At 38.2% G+C, this 17118-nt stretch overlaps 1 protein-coding gene across 1 annotated transcript in view; it reads left to right on the top strand.

Moving 5' to 3' along the window:
- The first annotated feature begins 1058 nt into the window (after positions 1-1058).
- nr6a1a (nuclear receptor subfamily 6, group A, member 1a) overlaps positions 1059-17118 on the top strand; it is a 36105-nt gene continuing 20045 nt past the window's right edge. The window contains exon 1 of the mRNA XM_084087282.1: positions 1059-1181. Coding sequence (XP_083943408.1) covers positions 1166-1181 — 16 coding nt within the window. The 5' untranslated portion in view covers positions 1059-1165. The remainder of the gene's footprint in view (positions 1182-17118) is intronic.

Here is a 17118-nt window from a genome sequence, read left to right as displayed (position 1 = left end):
TATATATTTATATATATATATATATATATATATATATATATATATATATATATATATATATATATATTTATTTATTTATTTATTTTTATTTATTTTTTTAGGATATTCATTTAGTATTATTTATATGTGATAAGGTATATTCATCCAAGGTATAAATAGTAGTGCAAGATATTTAAAAAAAAAATCATGAAAATTAATAAACAAATCAGAAAATCACGATACCATCATCGTAATGTCCAAAAATGGTATATTTTTTCTTTGGTATGTATTTACATGTATATAATAAAATGTAACAAAACAGAACGTAATTTCCAAAGTATTTTTACAAAAAACGATAATGACTTAATTTGGAATTTTGCTGCTCATTTAAAACAGTTTTTAGCGCAATTTTCCCCCGAAATTGCGCTGGTTAACTCATGATTTCTGTTCTGTGCGTCTGTGCGCACCAATCTTGCACTTCTATCTACTCCTCAACCAGACCACCTAGAGACTTTGGGTTTTCGGCATTATGTTAAGGAAGGTCTAATCTCGGGAACGCACAAAAAAAAATCCAGGAAAAGATTTACTATCTCTTAGTGTTGTGATCCCATGAGGTGAGAAAATTACGCTATAAACACTCACCGAGTTTTTATTACTTGTTTTTAACAGTGCTTGTTTTTAAGTGTTTACATGTACAAACATGGAGCTGTGTGCACTATAACTGAACACTGCTGGGATGTGTGTCTGTATAATACTGAAGATAAAGAACTGTGTAGTTTAACCAGCAGGGCTTCCAAACCGGACAGCTCAGCACACGCTCGGACAACAGAACAGCTCAATCGAGCCGGTCCTGCGTTCAGGTTTGCAGCCTTTGACCGTCCTGCACTTCTGCTGACCGAGAGAAAGGTAGAGCGAGGGAGAGAGAGAGAGAGGGAGGCAGGGTTGCATTGTTCAGCCTGAGGGCTATCAGTTCCACTCAGATAACCCCCCCGCACTGCCACACCGTGACCCCGGGGGCCTGAACTCCTGGTCATGTGACCGGCCCGAAGCTGACCAGCAGGGCTGAGAGGCGGATCAGTGAGAGAAGAGAAGAGAGAGGAGAAGAAGAGAGTCATGAGGCCTGTGTGCTCTTCCTGAGGAGGATACGTGTGTGAATGGATGACAGGGAGAACAGGAGAGACATGAGATGGATTCGTGGGAAGGTAAGGAGAACACACCGTGATCCGCTCTACAAGTCTCTGGGATATTCTCCTCTTCAAGCCTCAGGAATGAGGAGAGGATCATCGGGAAGATTTTTTTGTGTGTGTTTTAACACCCATTTTTGAATATCTTCCAGTTATTTTAGCTGTACAAAAACAGGCTGCTTGATATTGCGATTTCTCGTCGTGATCATAACTGGTTTGTGGCTCAGATTGTCTCTGTTTGACAAATTAGTTATTCACAGAAAACAGAAGCTCTTAATCCTCAAACAGTTCACGGAGTATAATCATACAGTTTTTATCTTGAGAGGAAGGGTTTGGTTTGGAATACTGTAAATGTGGTTCATTCAGTTGACCTCTGGTAAATAAGGTTTGATTTTTGCGGTGTGTGTGTGTGTGTGTGTGTGTACTGTCGATTCTGTTGTTTTGCAGTCTTGGATCTAGGATTGTTTGCACTTTACACGAGATTTCCGTAATGAAAGAGGTTTTATTTTCTGTCGCCCGGATCATGAGTTCGATTCCCAGGAAATGCATGAGCATTTAAAATTAAATTCATGCTTGTTTTCCAAAGCGAGTTGCGTTGCACTGGATGCATCTGCCAAACCTGTGCCTGTAAAAGCATGTTTTCTTGTGTGTGTTCAGTAGTTTACGGTGAAAGTGTGTGTGGTATGCGGGCTGTGGCCCATCTGGAAAAGGTTTTCTGTGTTGGGAAGGCAGCTGTCTTCATGCGATGAGAGCGGGGGTCAGCGAGGCTCAAACCCCCGACACACACACACACACACACACAACCCCCCGCATGGGTTTATCACTGTAGCCCAAACTTCACCCCTCAGAGCTCTAGATTTTATCAGCTTACTCACATAATTGTATCTCAGTTTGCTCTGTAATGATGTGCAATAGCACACACAAACACACACACACGCACACTGCATTAAAGGTCAACACAGTATTGCGTTTTAAAGCGGTGATTGGGCGGCCTTGGACTTTGACACCGAATGCAACTCTTTAACAAAACTACTGTTTTAAAATCAATATATCCAAGCGTTTGTCCTGCCAAAATGGCGGCGATCACCTTGCTCTTGCTCCTTCACACACACACACACACACACGAGAGTGTGAAGCGCAGACGCTCCGGCTAATGAGTAAATGTGATATTAGCTTTCTGTCTGCCGAGTGTTAGTTTTAGGTCATATTTGATCCCTCCAATTCCCCTCCTCAAAAGCTGGTGTGAAGCTGCGAACGCCTCGTTCAGGAGCCGTGAAGGGTTTGAGCTGGGCTTCAGGTTCTGTGTGTGTTTCTACTGATTCATGTTTTAGTAAACAATCAATTGGAAGTAAACACCTTTTATTTTTTATATAGTCTGCATTCAGGATTATTGGAGGAGATTATTATATGAGAGATAAAAACGTATTTTGATAGAAAATAGGAGATATGAACATATCATATCTCATATCTCATTAATGTTTCAGCCTCATTTGAACAGCTTCGTTAAAAGAGATGGAAATATATGATCTAAATATACACAGACTTTGATATGTGAGATGGGAGGTTATTAATGATCAGTATGTCAGACAGGCCATTTTAGGACGATTATCACTCGAAACAGTTAGTGTTTGTTCTGACAGCAGGCCTGTGAGGGTAATCAATATTAATAATCATTTAAAAAATAATAATACAAATATATTCACATTTCTATATATATATATATATATATATATATATATATATATAATATACACACACACACACACACATATATAGCTCTAGCACTGGTCTTGCTCTGGTCTAGGACTGGTCTAGCACTGGTCTTGGACTGGTCTCACTCCAGCACTGGTCTTGGACTGGTCTAGCGCTGGTTTCGCTCTAGCGCTGGTCTAGCACTGGTTTCGCACTAGAACTGGTCTCGCAGTGGTCTCGATCTAGCACTGGTCTAGCACTGGTCTAGCACTGGTCTAGCACTGGTCTAGCACTGGTCTCTGATCTGTCACTCTCTCTGTATTGTTAACCAGTGATTGTGAGAACGAGGCTCTGGGCAACACTCTCAGCACTGGGGCTTTCTGATTCAATCTCAATGAAACTGATTGGGAAATGCTACAGTATTGTGCTGGAGGCTGAATATGTTCAAGGGTGGTATGTGAAAACACTATTGTGTGTGTGTGTGTGTGGGGGGGGGAGCTGAAAGAACATTGTACATGACTCTTCCTCCTCCTTCTCTTAATCCTATTCTCCTGCCGCCCATCTTCCCTGTTATTGTTCTCTCTCTCTCTCTCTCTCTCTCTCTCTCTCTCTCTCTCTCTCTCTCTCTCTCTCTCTCTCTCTCTCTCTCTCTCTCTATTCACTCATCCCTCAGTCTTCTCTTCCTCTTCTCTTTCTCTGGTCTCTGTTGCTCCGTTTTTTCATGCATGTTTCTCTTCGGCATGCTGGAAGTCTCAGTGGTGGAGGGGTGTGTGTGTGTGTGTGTGTGTGTGTGTGTGTGTGTGTGTGTGTGTGTGTGTGTGTGCTCATGCAGACGGGGGAGGGGGAACGACTGAAGTCATGTGACCATCAATGGCATCAGAGGACGTCAGGGAATACAGGTTCAGCTAAATATAGTCTCAACTAAAACCTGTTTCCACTCGCCAACAAATGAGCCGTCGTCAACATCCAGACCTGAGAAAACCCCTCTCACGATCACTCCGGATTACACATGGCTTTCTGAAGCATAGAAACTCAGGAAACTCTTTACAATACGGTTCCATTTGTTAAAATTTGTTAACTAAATTAGTTAACGTGAGCTAACAATGAAAAATATGGCAACACTGACCCCACTGACACTGTTACTGTATTAATTACTATATATAATGCAATTTTACATGCAACTAACCTTAAACCAGACCCTAACCCTACATGTTACCGTAACACAGACACCTACTGTAGTGTCATTTAAAAGTGCATTTATTAATCTTAGTCAGTGTTATTTTTTACATTTACTAATGCACTATTAAAATCAACCATTTTTGGACTTGAGCTAACGTGAATTAACAATGAACAGTTGTATTTTTATTAACTAATGTTAAAGATTAATAAATACTGTAACAAATTCTTACTTAATCAGGGATTCTGTGGCTCTTAAAGTCTTAATGATCACTAACACAAATTAAAAATGTCTTAAATCAGAGCAGAAAGTATTAAATTAAGTCATAAAATCATGGTGTTAAATGTTGCATGTTTATAAAAAAATGTATATATTCTTGTTTTCCAATACAAACATCTAAACATCTTTAGATCAAGATACATGTACTTGAGAAGCAAATGTGAAAGGAAGTCTGATCAAAATGAAGTGAGTTTATGTTTAAAACAAGAACAGATCTCTGTCAGTCTGTTCCTTTGATTTTAAAGCTGATTGTTCTTGTTTTAATCATAAACTCACTTCATGTTGATCAGTTTCACAGAAAACAAGACTTCATATTTGATATGTAAATATAAATGTAATTCCAGTAAATGAATCTTGATTTGAGAATCTTTAGACATTTGCACTGGAAAACGAGACAGAAACACTGAGGAGAAGAGCAGCACTTCTCTGCTTTATGATCAGAAGCTTCAGGAAAAGTTATTTCTGTTGTCTAGTGGTTGAGAGCCGAGCGATTCAAGCTACTCTTTTGTCAAATTAATAATAATACAAAAAAAACGGAGATCAAACTCTGAAGTGCTGCTAATATAATTCACTGTGTTCCCTAGACATTTACATTTAGAGAACATATTGACGTATTGTTCCCTTCAATTTATTCCTTTCATTTTCTTTACTTGGTCTTGAAAAGGTCTTGAAAAAGTCTTAAATTGACCTCCATAAACCCTGTTAATGTTAGTGAATGCATCATGGTAAAGTGTTACCGAGACAAAAACAGTGTTTTCATGTAAAATCTCCTGTTTTTCTGAGATCATCTGGAGACTGAAGCCGATCCACACACAAGTCCTGATAAACAAAGGGCTTATTTTGGCATCATTGATGTTTGTGTTCGTCGCTCTTCATCGGTTTATCGATAGATCTGTTGGTTTTCTCAAATGGAGGTCGTGGTGGAAAACCTTCCAGTCAAATTACACAATATTATTTGACCTCGTTATAAAATGGTGCGTACAAACATACAAATCTCATGATTTAGAGCGTTTGATCTAAACTCAGATGAACACACACCTGTATTAGTTTGTGAAGCCATAGCAGATTGAGTTGAGAAAACATCTGCCCTTGCGTAGAGGGATCAATGTCTTGTGTAATGTGGGCAGATGTTTCAGGTTGTGATGTTCTGGATCTGCATTGATCTTGTTAAGCTAACTATGATGCTTCTGAGAAGCACACAATGAGAGATGTTGAAACGCAGAGATGTGGACGAGCGCGTCAATAATCTGACGTAACGTCCCTCCGCCTCGATGTCGTTTCTGAGAGGTTTCTTCTGTCTCTCTTTCTCTCCTTCGAGATCTGCTGGTGTGATATTAATGAAGCCTTGTTTAATCTCAGTCAACTCATCACTCCATGACTTGAGCTGGATTATATAGAATAATTGAGCTGGAAACATTACAAATGCAATATATTATATAATGTGCACTAGTGTTCAAAAGCTTGCAGATTTCTTAAAATGTTTTTGAACAAAGTCTCTTCTGCTCACCAAGGCTGCATTTATTTGCGTGAAAAAAATAGCAAATACAGTAAAAATAGTGAAATATTTTTATAATTTAAAACCACTGTTTTCTATGTGAATATTTTGTTAAAGTGTAATTTATTCCTGTGATCAAAGCTGAATTTCCAGCATCATTACTCCAGTCTTCAGTGTCACATGATCCTTCAGAAATCACTCTAATATGATGATTTGAGGATCAAGAAATGATGATTAAATGATATGATAATGATAAAGGATAATTGTGATTATGATCAATGCTGACAACAGTTGTGCGGTGGATGTTTTTGTGGATTCTTTGATAGAAAGTTCAAAAGAACAGCATTTATTATTATAAATGTCTTTCCTGTCAGTTTTGATCAATTTAATGCATCCTTGCTGAATAAAAATATTTATTTATATATAAAATAAAATAAAAACTCATTGAATGGTAGTGAATAATGAATACATCTTTAACATCTCAAAATCTCTAATAGTTTTAAAGGTTGTCGTTCTAGTTTGAGTGCGAGTGAAACACTTCTCCATGAACACACAGCCTCTCTCCAGCGCTCTGGCTTGCGTTACATTAAGACTTGTGTAATCACACATGCTAATTCCTGCCTGTTGTAATGGTTATGAGAGATTAGGCCAGCGGGGGGGCGAGACGTGTGTGTGTGTGTGTGTGTGAGAGTGTGGAGGATTAACACTACACTGTCCATCAAACCAAACACACACCGTTAGATACTGCTTATTATACTTCAATAAAACTAAACCCATAAAAAAACATCAGTAGCACTTTACTTGAAGACTTTATATATAATGCATTATAAAAGTACTTTTAATGCATTAATTATGCCTTGTAATGGATCTTATCGTGATCTCATGAATAATCGTGTCTATTCATAGTTACACCTTTAGAGAGTAAACGCATTAAAACACAGTTTCAGATGCAACGAGGAATCAGCAAATATTATCATGTATTTTAGCGTTGGTTATGTTTTTTAATGAAAAGATTATAATGCATTATAACGTACATTATGAATACCTTTATAATGAATTATGTAGTGTTATGATAACACTTTACAATAAGGTTTAATTTGTTAACATTAGTCCATGTATTAACTAACAATGAACTAACAATAAGCAATTAATGTTAGTTAATATGCATTAACTCATGTTAACAAAATACCACCTGATTTAAATAATGTATTAGTAAATGTTGAAGTTAATATTAACTAAGATTAATAAATGCTGAGGAAGTATTGTATATTCTTAGTTCATGTTAACTAATGAACCTTATTGTTGTAAAGTGTTACTTTAAATGAAACATTAACTGAAATAAAACCCCTTAAACATATTTTATTTTAGCTAGTTGCCATGTAGTTTATGATGTATAAAAATACAATTTATTTAAAAAAAAATATGTAGATATATTTAAGAAAAAATAAAACCATAACCAATAAAAATGACAAAAACAACCAACAAAAAAATGACTTAAACTTTAAAAATGTTTTACAGAAAAACGATAATAGTATCTCAGTGATACTAAAATAAAAAATAACACTGGTTCACTAAAATGTAGATCTGAATTGATTTTTGAAATCATCTGATTGATGAATGGCCAGATTTGACCTTAAACATCTGCAAAAATGTGCATGTATATTAAAAGCAGAGGATCCAGGGAAAGGAGGAGGAGCGGAAAAGTACAGGAAAGCCGAACCCCCGAACACAGCTCAGCTGTGATGGAGAGAAGAGACAAAGAGAGAGAGAGAGAGAGAGCTCTGTGTTTGTCTCTCTCTCCCCATCCTCCGCTCTCCTGCCATCATCTGTTCTTTCCTCCCATCCTCCGCTGCTCACACACACACACACACACAAAAAAAACACAATCACTCACACACACACACACACACACACACAAAAAACACAATCACTCACACACAAACACACACACACTCACGCACAGACACACACGCAAACACAATCACACACACAGACACTCGTACACTCACTCACTCACTCACTCACTCACACACACATGCAAACACAATCACTCACAAACACACTCACACACACAAACGCACACTCACTAACGCACCCTCCCACTCTTACACACTCTCACACAAACACACACACACACACACACAACTTTCAGATTTTGTGTAAGGGTTTTCTCATACTGTGAACACATTAAAACATGCATTATGTTCATGATCAATTTAATGAATCTTTGCTGAATATAAATATTAATTTAAAAATCTTTCTGACCCTAAACATTTCAGTGGTAGTGAATGTTCTGCCATATTTACACAATAACATCATTTAGATCTAAACTATCAGTTACTGTACGTTTGGACTTGAAATGCTCTTCATGATCGACACGTTTCTGCTTAAATGTGTGAAATTAGTTTTGTAGACAAAAACAACTTGTTTAAACTGCAGGTGTGTGTGTGTGTGTGTGTGTGTGTGTGTGTGTGTGTGTGTGTGTGTGTGTGTGATTCAGATCAGTGGTTAAACCTGACGTCTTCATTCAGCACACTCTGTCACAAGGGAAAGAGTGTGTGTGTGTGTGTGTATGTGTGTGTGTGTGTGAGATCTCACTCTTCGGTGACGATGGGAAAGCTGATGCCTGATCAAAAACACATTAAATGTTGCTATAGAGCCGTATGTCCAATAAAGCTGTTCTGATTTACATGTTTCCTGTCAGACCACAGAGCGAGTGTGTGATATAGTGACTGACGACATGTTGACCAGCAGTCCACCGTCACCAGATTTCTCCCTGCTCGCTTTTTATTTTTTTATTTTTTAGTTTCTAATCTTGCAAAAAAGTCGCTAAATTGGCAACACTGTATTTCACCCCAAAATCAAAGGAAAATTTTTAAGAAAAATATTGTGATCAAACTAAATATTTTTTCTTACTGTAATTTTTTTTCTCAAAATGTTTACAATTTTTTACACACACACACACACACACACACACACACACACACACACACACACACACATACATACACTATACCATTCAAAAATATGGGGTCAGAAATACAGTAAAATTTGTGAAATATTATTCTAATGTAAAGCAGCTGTTTTCTATGTGAATATTTAGTAAAGTGTAGTTTATTCCTGTGATCAAAGCTGAATTTTCAGCATCATTACTCCAGTCTTCAGTGTCACATGATCCTTCAGAAATCACTCTAATATGATGATTTGATGCTCAAGAAACATTTATGATTATTATAAGTGTTAAAATCAGTTTTTGCTGCTTCGTATTTTTGTGGAAACTGTGATACATTTTATTGTTAGGATAAACAAAGTTCAAAAGAACAGAATTATTTGAAATTGAAAGCTTTGATCACAGGAATAAATTACACTTTATAATATATTCCCATAGAAAACAGTGGTTTTAAATTGTAATAATATTTCACTAATTTTACTGTATTTCTGACCCTACATTTTTGAATGGTATAGTGTGTGTGTGTATGTATGTATGTATGAAGAGTGTGAGTGAGTGTGTCTGTGAGTGAGTGAGTGAGTGAGTGAGTGAGTGAGTGAGTGAGTGAGTGAGTGAGTGAGTGAGTGAGTGAGTGAGTGAGTGAGTGAGTGAGTGAGTGAGTGAGTGTGTGTGTGTGTATGTATGTATGTATGAAGAGTGTGAGTGAGTGAGTGTGTGTGTGTGTGGGTGGGTGTGTGAGTGAGTGTGTGCATGTGTGTGTGTGCGCGAGTGAGTGAGTGTGTCTGTGAGTGAGTGAGTGAGTGAGTGAGTGAGTGAGTGAGTGAGTGAGTGTGTGTGTGTGTGTGTGTGTGTGTAAGTGAGTGAGTGAGTTTGAGTGTGTGTGTGAGTGTGTGTGTGTGTGTGTGTGTGTGTGTGTGTGTGTGTGTGTGTGTGTGTGTGTGTGTGTGTGTGTGTGACAGGCCGAATGAGCCGGGTGGAGGGGTGTGAAGTGATCAAGTGTGTGAAGGTGCCACACAACTCCAGGTTTATAGGCTGGCCATGCACTTGAAAGAGAGGGCGACAAATTGAACCAATCAAAGCAGGACGAGGTGTGAATAAAGGAAGCCCGTTTTCTCATTAAAGGAAGTCAGTCATTTCACATACACTGGTCAATAATTTATGGTTTCTAATGCATCCTGCATAACACAACATCTGCCAGGAATCCCAGCAAATGGTTTGAGGGAAGAAGGAAGGGTCAGTGTTTCAGTTCTCCTCTCCATTTGACGAATACGCCACCAAGGTATGAAGTTGCAGTGCAGACGCAGTGACGTGTGTGTGTGTGTGTGTGTGTGTGTGTGTGTGTGTGCTCAATACTGATCCATCTGCTAAAAATATGGGGAATTTGCTTCTGCGTATAAAACTCTGTGATTTGGTAGCAGATGCGTGAGTTTTAACAGTGTGTGTCCTTTGAAAGTTTCATATAAGCCTTATCTGACAGGAAGTGTGTGTGTGTGTGTGTGTGTGTGTGTGTGTGTGTTACAGTAAAGCTCTCAGTATGTTAAAGTTCACCGCCGGTATCTCAATGCCAATGTCATTGAGATGCGAAAGCTTTCAGGAGTCTCCTGTTGTCCGCATATTCCCACCCAGTCTCTCTGAATGGGAACACTGGAAACCCACTGAGTCGGCTCAGTGTTATTCAGCCTTTTGATGAGATCCGGCATGGTTCTTCCTGACGTTTATGCATTGGTTTAAGAGTTTTTTCGGTCAAGGCCGGAAGCAGAATGTCAAAACAAACAGATATTTTTAGCATTCAGATTAAAAATGTTTAATGCAAGAAGTCAAATTCAGGTTAAAAGAATCAAGGCATGTGACCCGAGTTTACAAGTAGTAAATTATGACTTGAGATGACGAGGAAAAGTGTTTTATTCAGTGTTGTTATATAGTGCTGTATTTACTGTGTTTAAAACATACAATATACTTCAATTCATTGTTCATATATGTAAATATGCTCTACTTTAACAGTTCCCATGTTGTTAAGGCACAATTATTTATATATATATATAAATAATTGTGCCTTAACAACATGGGAACTGTTGTTAATTAATTAACGTACTTACAATAGGGTTAGGGTTAAGATAAGGGTGTGTTTAACCCTAACCCTATTGTAAGTAATTAATATTACTCAGTACTTAAATCTGTTATTACACGGTAACAAGGACACCTTAAAATAAAGTATAACCCATTTTTCAACTAAAACTTAATGCATGAAAAAATTCATAGATTTATGGAAAGTGAACTGATTGACAGAAATGAATTGTGCCATTTTAAACCATAGAAACCTCACTATGTTGCTTAATTTTAAATCACAAACACAAACAAACATACATTTATGTGATCAAAACTACAGTAAAAATAGTGAAATATTTTTACAATTTAAAATATCTGTTTTCTATGTGAATAATAAGGTAAGATGTAATTTATTCCTGTGATCAAAGCCTGTGATTTTCAGCATCATTACTCCAGTCTTCAGTGTCACATGATCCTTCATGATGATTTGATGATCAAGAAACATTTATGATTATTATCAGTGTTGAAAACAGTTTATATTCTTTGTGGAAACAGTGATGCAATTTATTATTCATGATACTATAATGAACAGAAATATCAAAAGAAATGTATTTAAAGTCACTTTTGATCAAGTAAACACATCCTCGTTTCTTCTGAACACTAGTGTATATTATAAACACTCGATATCCACGGTCATACGAGCGATTGATTTTCTTGTCACCCCTTTTTTGAAGCACATAATGAAACAAAATATAAAAAATAATAATTTTTCCCCCAGTCAGCCAGTCATCTGTCATATATTCCGTTCATTTGCAAACCATTTCCAATGTTAGTAAGCAAACCCTCTCGCTTGAAGTCAGAATATGAACTTTAAACCCCGAGAGGGAGTGTAAATGAAGACTGAAACACACACTTCACACCGGTACAACCCCGGACTGTCTCTGCACTCGTGACCTCTTCACTTCTCTCGGCTCCTGCTTTGAAAGCGCGGTGAAAAGACAGCATTTGCACTGTAATCTTTCTGTCCTGAAGAGAGAGCGATGTCAGATGGCATGAATGGCCTGTGCTTGACTCCGCTGGAACTCCCTCTCGCATCCAGAGAAAAGACACGGGGCCGTGACCCTGCTTTTATGACATGAACTCTGTGTTAATGGTCCGTTGACCCCGCCGGCTCTTTCCTCTTCTCTTCGCTCTCTTTCACCGGGAAATATCCCTGTTTGTGTTTATCGCCTTGACTTTCTGTAGTGCTTTATCCTGACTTTACACTTTCAGAGCGTGAAGATCTTTCAGCACACGCACAGAGAGAGGGCACAGTGCTGCTCGAAACACTTGAGTTTCAGTTGATTTATCAAAGCATGACTTAAATGCATGCTTTTAAGTGCTATATTAGTTCTGAAAAGCCTTAGATGTGAAGTAAGAGTCAGAAAAATCAATTTTTTTCTTTTAATTGAACAGTTTATTGAACCTGTAGATGAAAAAAATACATCAAAATAAAGTGCATGGCTTATAAAGTATGATCCATTGAGAATATGAAGCTCATACTCAAGGAAAAGTACACAAAATATACAGTTTGCTGCAGAAGCTGATATTGAACAGTTTATTGAACCTTTAGATAAAAAAAAAAAAAAAAAAAAACATCAAAAAAAGTTTATGGCTTATAAAGTATGATATATTGAGAATATGAAGCTCATACTCGAGGAAAAAACCCTAAATTTTAGAGCAAAAATATGCAGTTTGCTGCAGACGCTGATGTTATATGACCTTGTAAGGTAAATCAGTGAGATCTTTATAAGAGGATAGCAGATACTTGCATAAAACGCTTATAAATATCAGTCGTCACTCTATATCTGCCAATAATGTCTTGGTAAGCTGATACTCAAATGCTTAGTTTTATGATCGAATCTCTGTTTTTAAATGCAATACAATAATGATGATTGACAGATGAACAAATAAACTTCCTCAAAAGCCTGATGATCATATTTGATACTCACGTTTGAATCACGTAAACTCGCTTCAGTCCAGTAAGTGTTCGTCCTGAAATATTACTAACAAGATCAGGTCTTTCAGCCAAAGTGTTGATCACATTGATCATTTAGAAATCGAGCATTACATATGATACAGGACAGTCTTCAAAAGGTGATTCACTAATGCAAATATGTTTGACCGAATCAGTTCAAATTAATTATTCATTCAATAAATTGTAATGACTGCATTTTGTCACTGATTCTTCATTTAACAAGCTGGAATTAAGACAGCTGTTCATCATTGTGTTTTCTGCCTCACGGTTTGACTTCCAAACAAGCTTATCAGAGTGTTAATGAGAAAGAGTGATTAGTTGAGGGATCTGCATGTGAAAGGCTCATTCTCTCCTGATTGTAGTGTAGACGGGGGTCTGGATCAGTGTTCGCTGAGCTCATGTGTTTCCGCTGCTCCTGGTTTGAACCCTTTCTTCGCTAAGTCATCCGCGGTGAGCTAGCACATTCCTCGCATATTCACCGTTACCATGGCAACAACCCATCTGCTCACAGGCCGGGGGAGGGTGTGTGTGTGTGTGTGTGTGTGTGTGTTTGGATTGGACTGTGTCCGAAATCACACACTTACCTACTATATATAGTAGGCGAAACACAGTATGTGACAAAATAAGTATGTCTGAGTTCACAGTGCTCATATAGTAGGCAAAAAGCACCCAGATTACCTTATACTTCTGGTGAGATGAAGTGTGTATGTGATGGACACTTTACTATCCCATGAGGCCACAGGATTGATGAATGACAGTGAAGCGACGCTGGTAGATCACATGATAATGACAACATGGCGGATGAAGTACGTCCAGATTACATTCGTACTATATAGAACGTGTTTTTTTAGCGGTCGTGGAGTAATTATTTATTCAAAATAAGTGTCAACTCAAGAGAGCGAGCGATTTCGCTTGTAGAAATTTAAGCTTGTAGAAATTAAATCTTAAATATCAACGTTATAATATGAAGTAAAACCTACTCAACTTTCTGATACTGGTGTTCCCATCATGCACTGGGGCATGCATAATTAATAAGGTTGCATTATTGCTTCTGTTGTTTCATTGCTTCAAACTTGCTGTTTTGTGACGTCTAGAGTTCATTTTCTACTCAAAATCATACATTCATTTTCCCTACCATTCAAAACTAAGATTTTTTTTTTTTTTTAAAGGAATTAATACTTTTATTCAGCAAGGATTCATTAAATTGGTTACAAGTGAAATATGAAGCAGCAGCACAACTGACTTTAAATTGATAACAATCAGAAATGTTCAAATCATCATATTAGAGTGATTTCTGAAGGATCATGTGACACTGAAGACATTTTTTAGTTTGTGATGTGATGCCACTGCTCTAATATAATTGCCCCTTATGGGATTAATAAAGTGGTTAACTTTAACTTTACTTTATGTGCATTGTTACGGCCACAGCCATAACACAAAAGAGGGACATTAACAAAGCTTGTTTCAATAGGGGAATTTATTATCAAATAAAACAAGAACACTTCCGCCCCCTAGAGGACAGACAAATCATTACACAGAAAACATCAATCAATATGCTGATCCTAATCTGTGTGCGTGTTTCCCTCAGATGACCAGGCTGAGCAGCGCTCTTCATTTATATAGCGCTTTATAGCAATATAGATTATTTCAAAGCAGCTTTACAGTGATAATAGGAATTAAAGTAACAGATTGTTTTGGCTTTACAGCAGCTCTAGAATAAAGTTATTGTCCATCTAAAGTTAGTTTTGATTGATTCACTTCCATTGCAAAGATCATTAGTTATTAACTTAGGGGCCGCTAACACAACACCGCTCTAACAGAAAACCCTTAATACGCTCCGGCTGCTCACTCGCACAACAACAGTGCCTGGGGCTCGAGAACGCTAACCTTGAAATAGGTTCCAAGGTGCAAGCAAACTTCAAAACCGTGAACCTGTGAGAACGCTGACGGCGTGCTCATGCGTATTACGTGTTTAGTCTATAGCGTTTGAATATATATGTGTGCAAGGTGTGTGGTCTATCTTTACAAATTGACCTCAGCAAATGTCTGGCCTTAAAAAATTTTTTGTCTGGCCTTAAAAAAAGGACACAGATTTTTGTTATCGCTTCCGTGTTTCCATGTGAACTGGAATCATTTGACAATGTTTTATCTGTACTGAGGTAAAGGGAAGGAGGCCTTCACAGGGGAGAGACTAGTGACACTTCAGGACTGCGCTGTCGTCGTGTTCAGACGCAGGTCCTTCATCAGATCTGGAGTGTGTGTGTGTGTGTGTGTGTGTGTGTCTGTGTCCAGGTGCAGGTCCTTCATCAGATCTGGAGAGTGTGTGTGTGTTCAGTCGCAGGTCCTTCATCAGATCTGGAGTGTGTGTGTGTGTGTGTGTGTGTGTGTGTGTGTGTGTGTTCAGGCGCAGGTCCTTCATCAGATCTGGAGTGTGTGTGTGTGTGTGTGTGTGTGTGTGTGTGTGTTCAGGCACAGGTCCTTCATCAGATCTGGAGTGTGTGTGTGTGTGTGTGTGTGTGTGTGTGTGTGTGTGTGTGTGTGTGTGTGTGTGTGTTCGTGTGTGTTCAGGCGCAGGTCCTTCATCAGATCTGGATGCGGCCTGGATCCGGCGGACTGCAGTAAACCTCGGGATAAACAGAGAGACTAATATTAGCGTAGACGCCATTTTTCTTATGATGTAACGAGTACATCAGGAATTATGGGAAGTGTTCCCGGTTCCGGCTGACCTGATCTATGCAGCCTAACATTGACTTATAGAAGTCTATAATGTGTTATGTGAATGCTAGGTCAAAGAGATGTGTCTTTAATCTAGCTTTGAACTGACAGAGTGTGTCTGCTTCCCGGACAATGGTAGGAAGGCTGTTCCAGAGTTTCGGTGCTAAATAGGAAAAGGATCTACAGCCAGCAGTCGACTTTGATATTCTAGGTATTATCAACTGGCCGGAATTTTGAGATCGCAATAGACGTGAAGGACTATAGTGCGTTAAGAGCTCGCTCAAGTACTGCGGAGCTAAACCATTCAGTGCTTTGTAAGTAATCAGCAATATTTTCTAATTTATGCGATGTTTAATAGGGAGCCAGTGCAGTGTTGACAGAACCGGGCTAATATGGTCATACTTCCTGGTTCTGGTAAGAACTCGAGCTGCTGCGTTTTGGACCAGCTGTAGTTTGTTTATTAAGCGTGCAGGGCAACCACCCAGTAGAGCATTACAATAATCTAGCCTTGAGGTCATGAACACATGAACTAATTGTCCCGCATTTGTCATTGAGAGCATATGACGTAATTTCGATATATTTTTGGTTTTACAGAGACTAGAAATGTGACCTTTAAATGAAAGATCTAGCAGTTTTTAAGGCCTCTCTGTATGTAATCGAGCTCTCCTTCCATGAAATGCGAAATACCTCTAGTTTTGTTTTCTTCCAGTTGCGCTCCATTTTTCTGGCTGCTCTCTTAAGGGCCCGAGTGTGCTCGCTGTACCACGGCATTGGACTATTTCCTTTAATCTTCTTTAAGCGCAAAGGAGCAACTGTGTCTAAAGTGCTGGAAAAGAGAGAGTTAAAAGTTTCTGTTGCAATATCGAGTTCTTCTAAACTATCTGGGATGCTGAGATGATGAAACTGATCAGGAATATTATTAATAAAGCAATCTTTAGTGGCAGAAGTGATAGGTCTAACATATTTATAACACTGAGTCGACTTTGCAGCCTTCGCTAAATGTAATTTACACAAGACTAGATAATGATCTGAGATGTCATCGCTCTGCTGCAGAATATCAACGGCATCAACATCTATTCCATGTGATAATATTAGATCTAGAGAATGATTACGACAATGAGTAGGTCCTGACACGTGTTGTCTAACTCCAATAGAGTTCAGAATGTCTTTAAATGCCAATCCCAATGCATCTTTTTCATTATCTATATGTATATTAAAATCACCAAAAATTAGGACTTTATTCTTTATTCAGTCTAACTCTGATAGAAAGTCAGCAAATTCGTTGATAAAGTCTGTATGGTGCCCTGGTGGCCGGTATACAGTCGCCAGCACAAATCTCAAACGTGATTTATCATTTATACTAGATAGTGTTACATTAAGCACCAACACTTCAAAATAATTATATTTGAAACAAGACGTGATTCTGAAGATATTACTATAGATTACAGCAACACCTCCGCCTTTGCCTTTCAGACGAGGCTCATGTTTATAACCGTAATCTTGGGGGGTGGACTCATTTTAAAGTAATGTAATCATCTGTGTGTGTGTGTGTGTTTCCCTCAGATGAGCAGGCTGAGCAGTGCT

The sequence above is a fragment of the Abramis brama genome, assembly GCF_963993115.1.
Source record: "Abramis brama genome assembly, chromosome: 16".
Taxonomy (NCBI): domain Eukaryota; kingdom Metazoa; phylum Chordata; class Actinopteri; order Cypriniformes; family Leuciscidae; genus Abramis; species Abramis brama.
The sequence above is the reverse complement of the archived record's forward strand: the minus strand, read 5'-3'. Positions and strand labels throughout refer to the sequence as shown.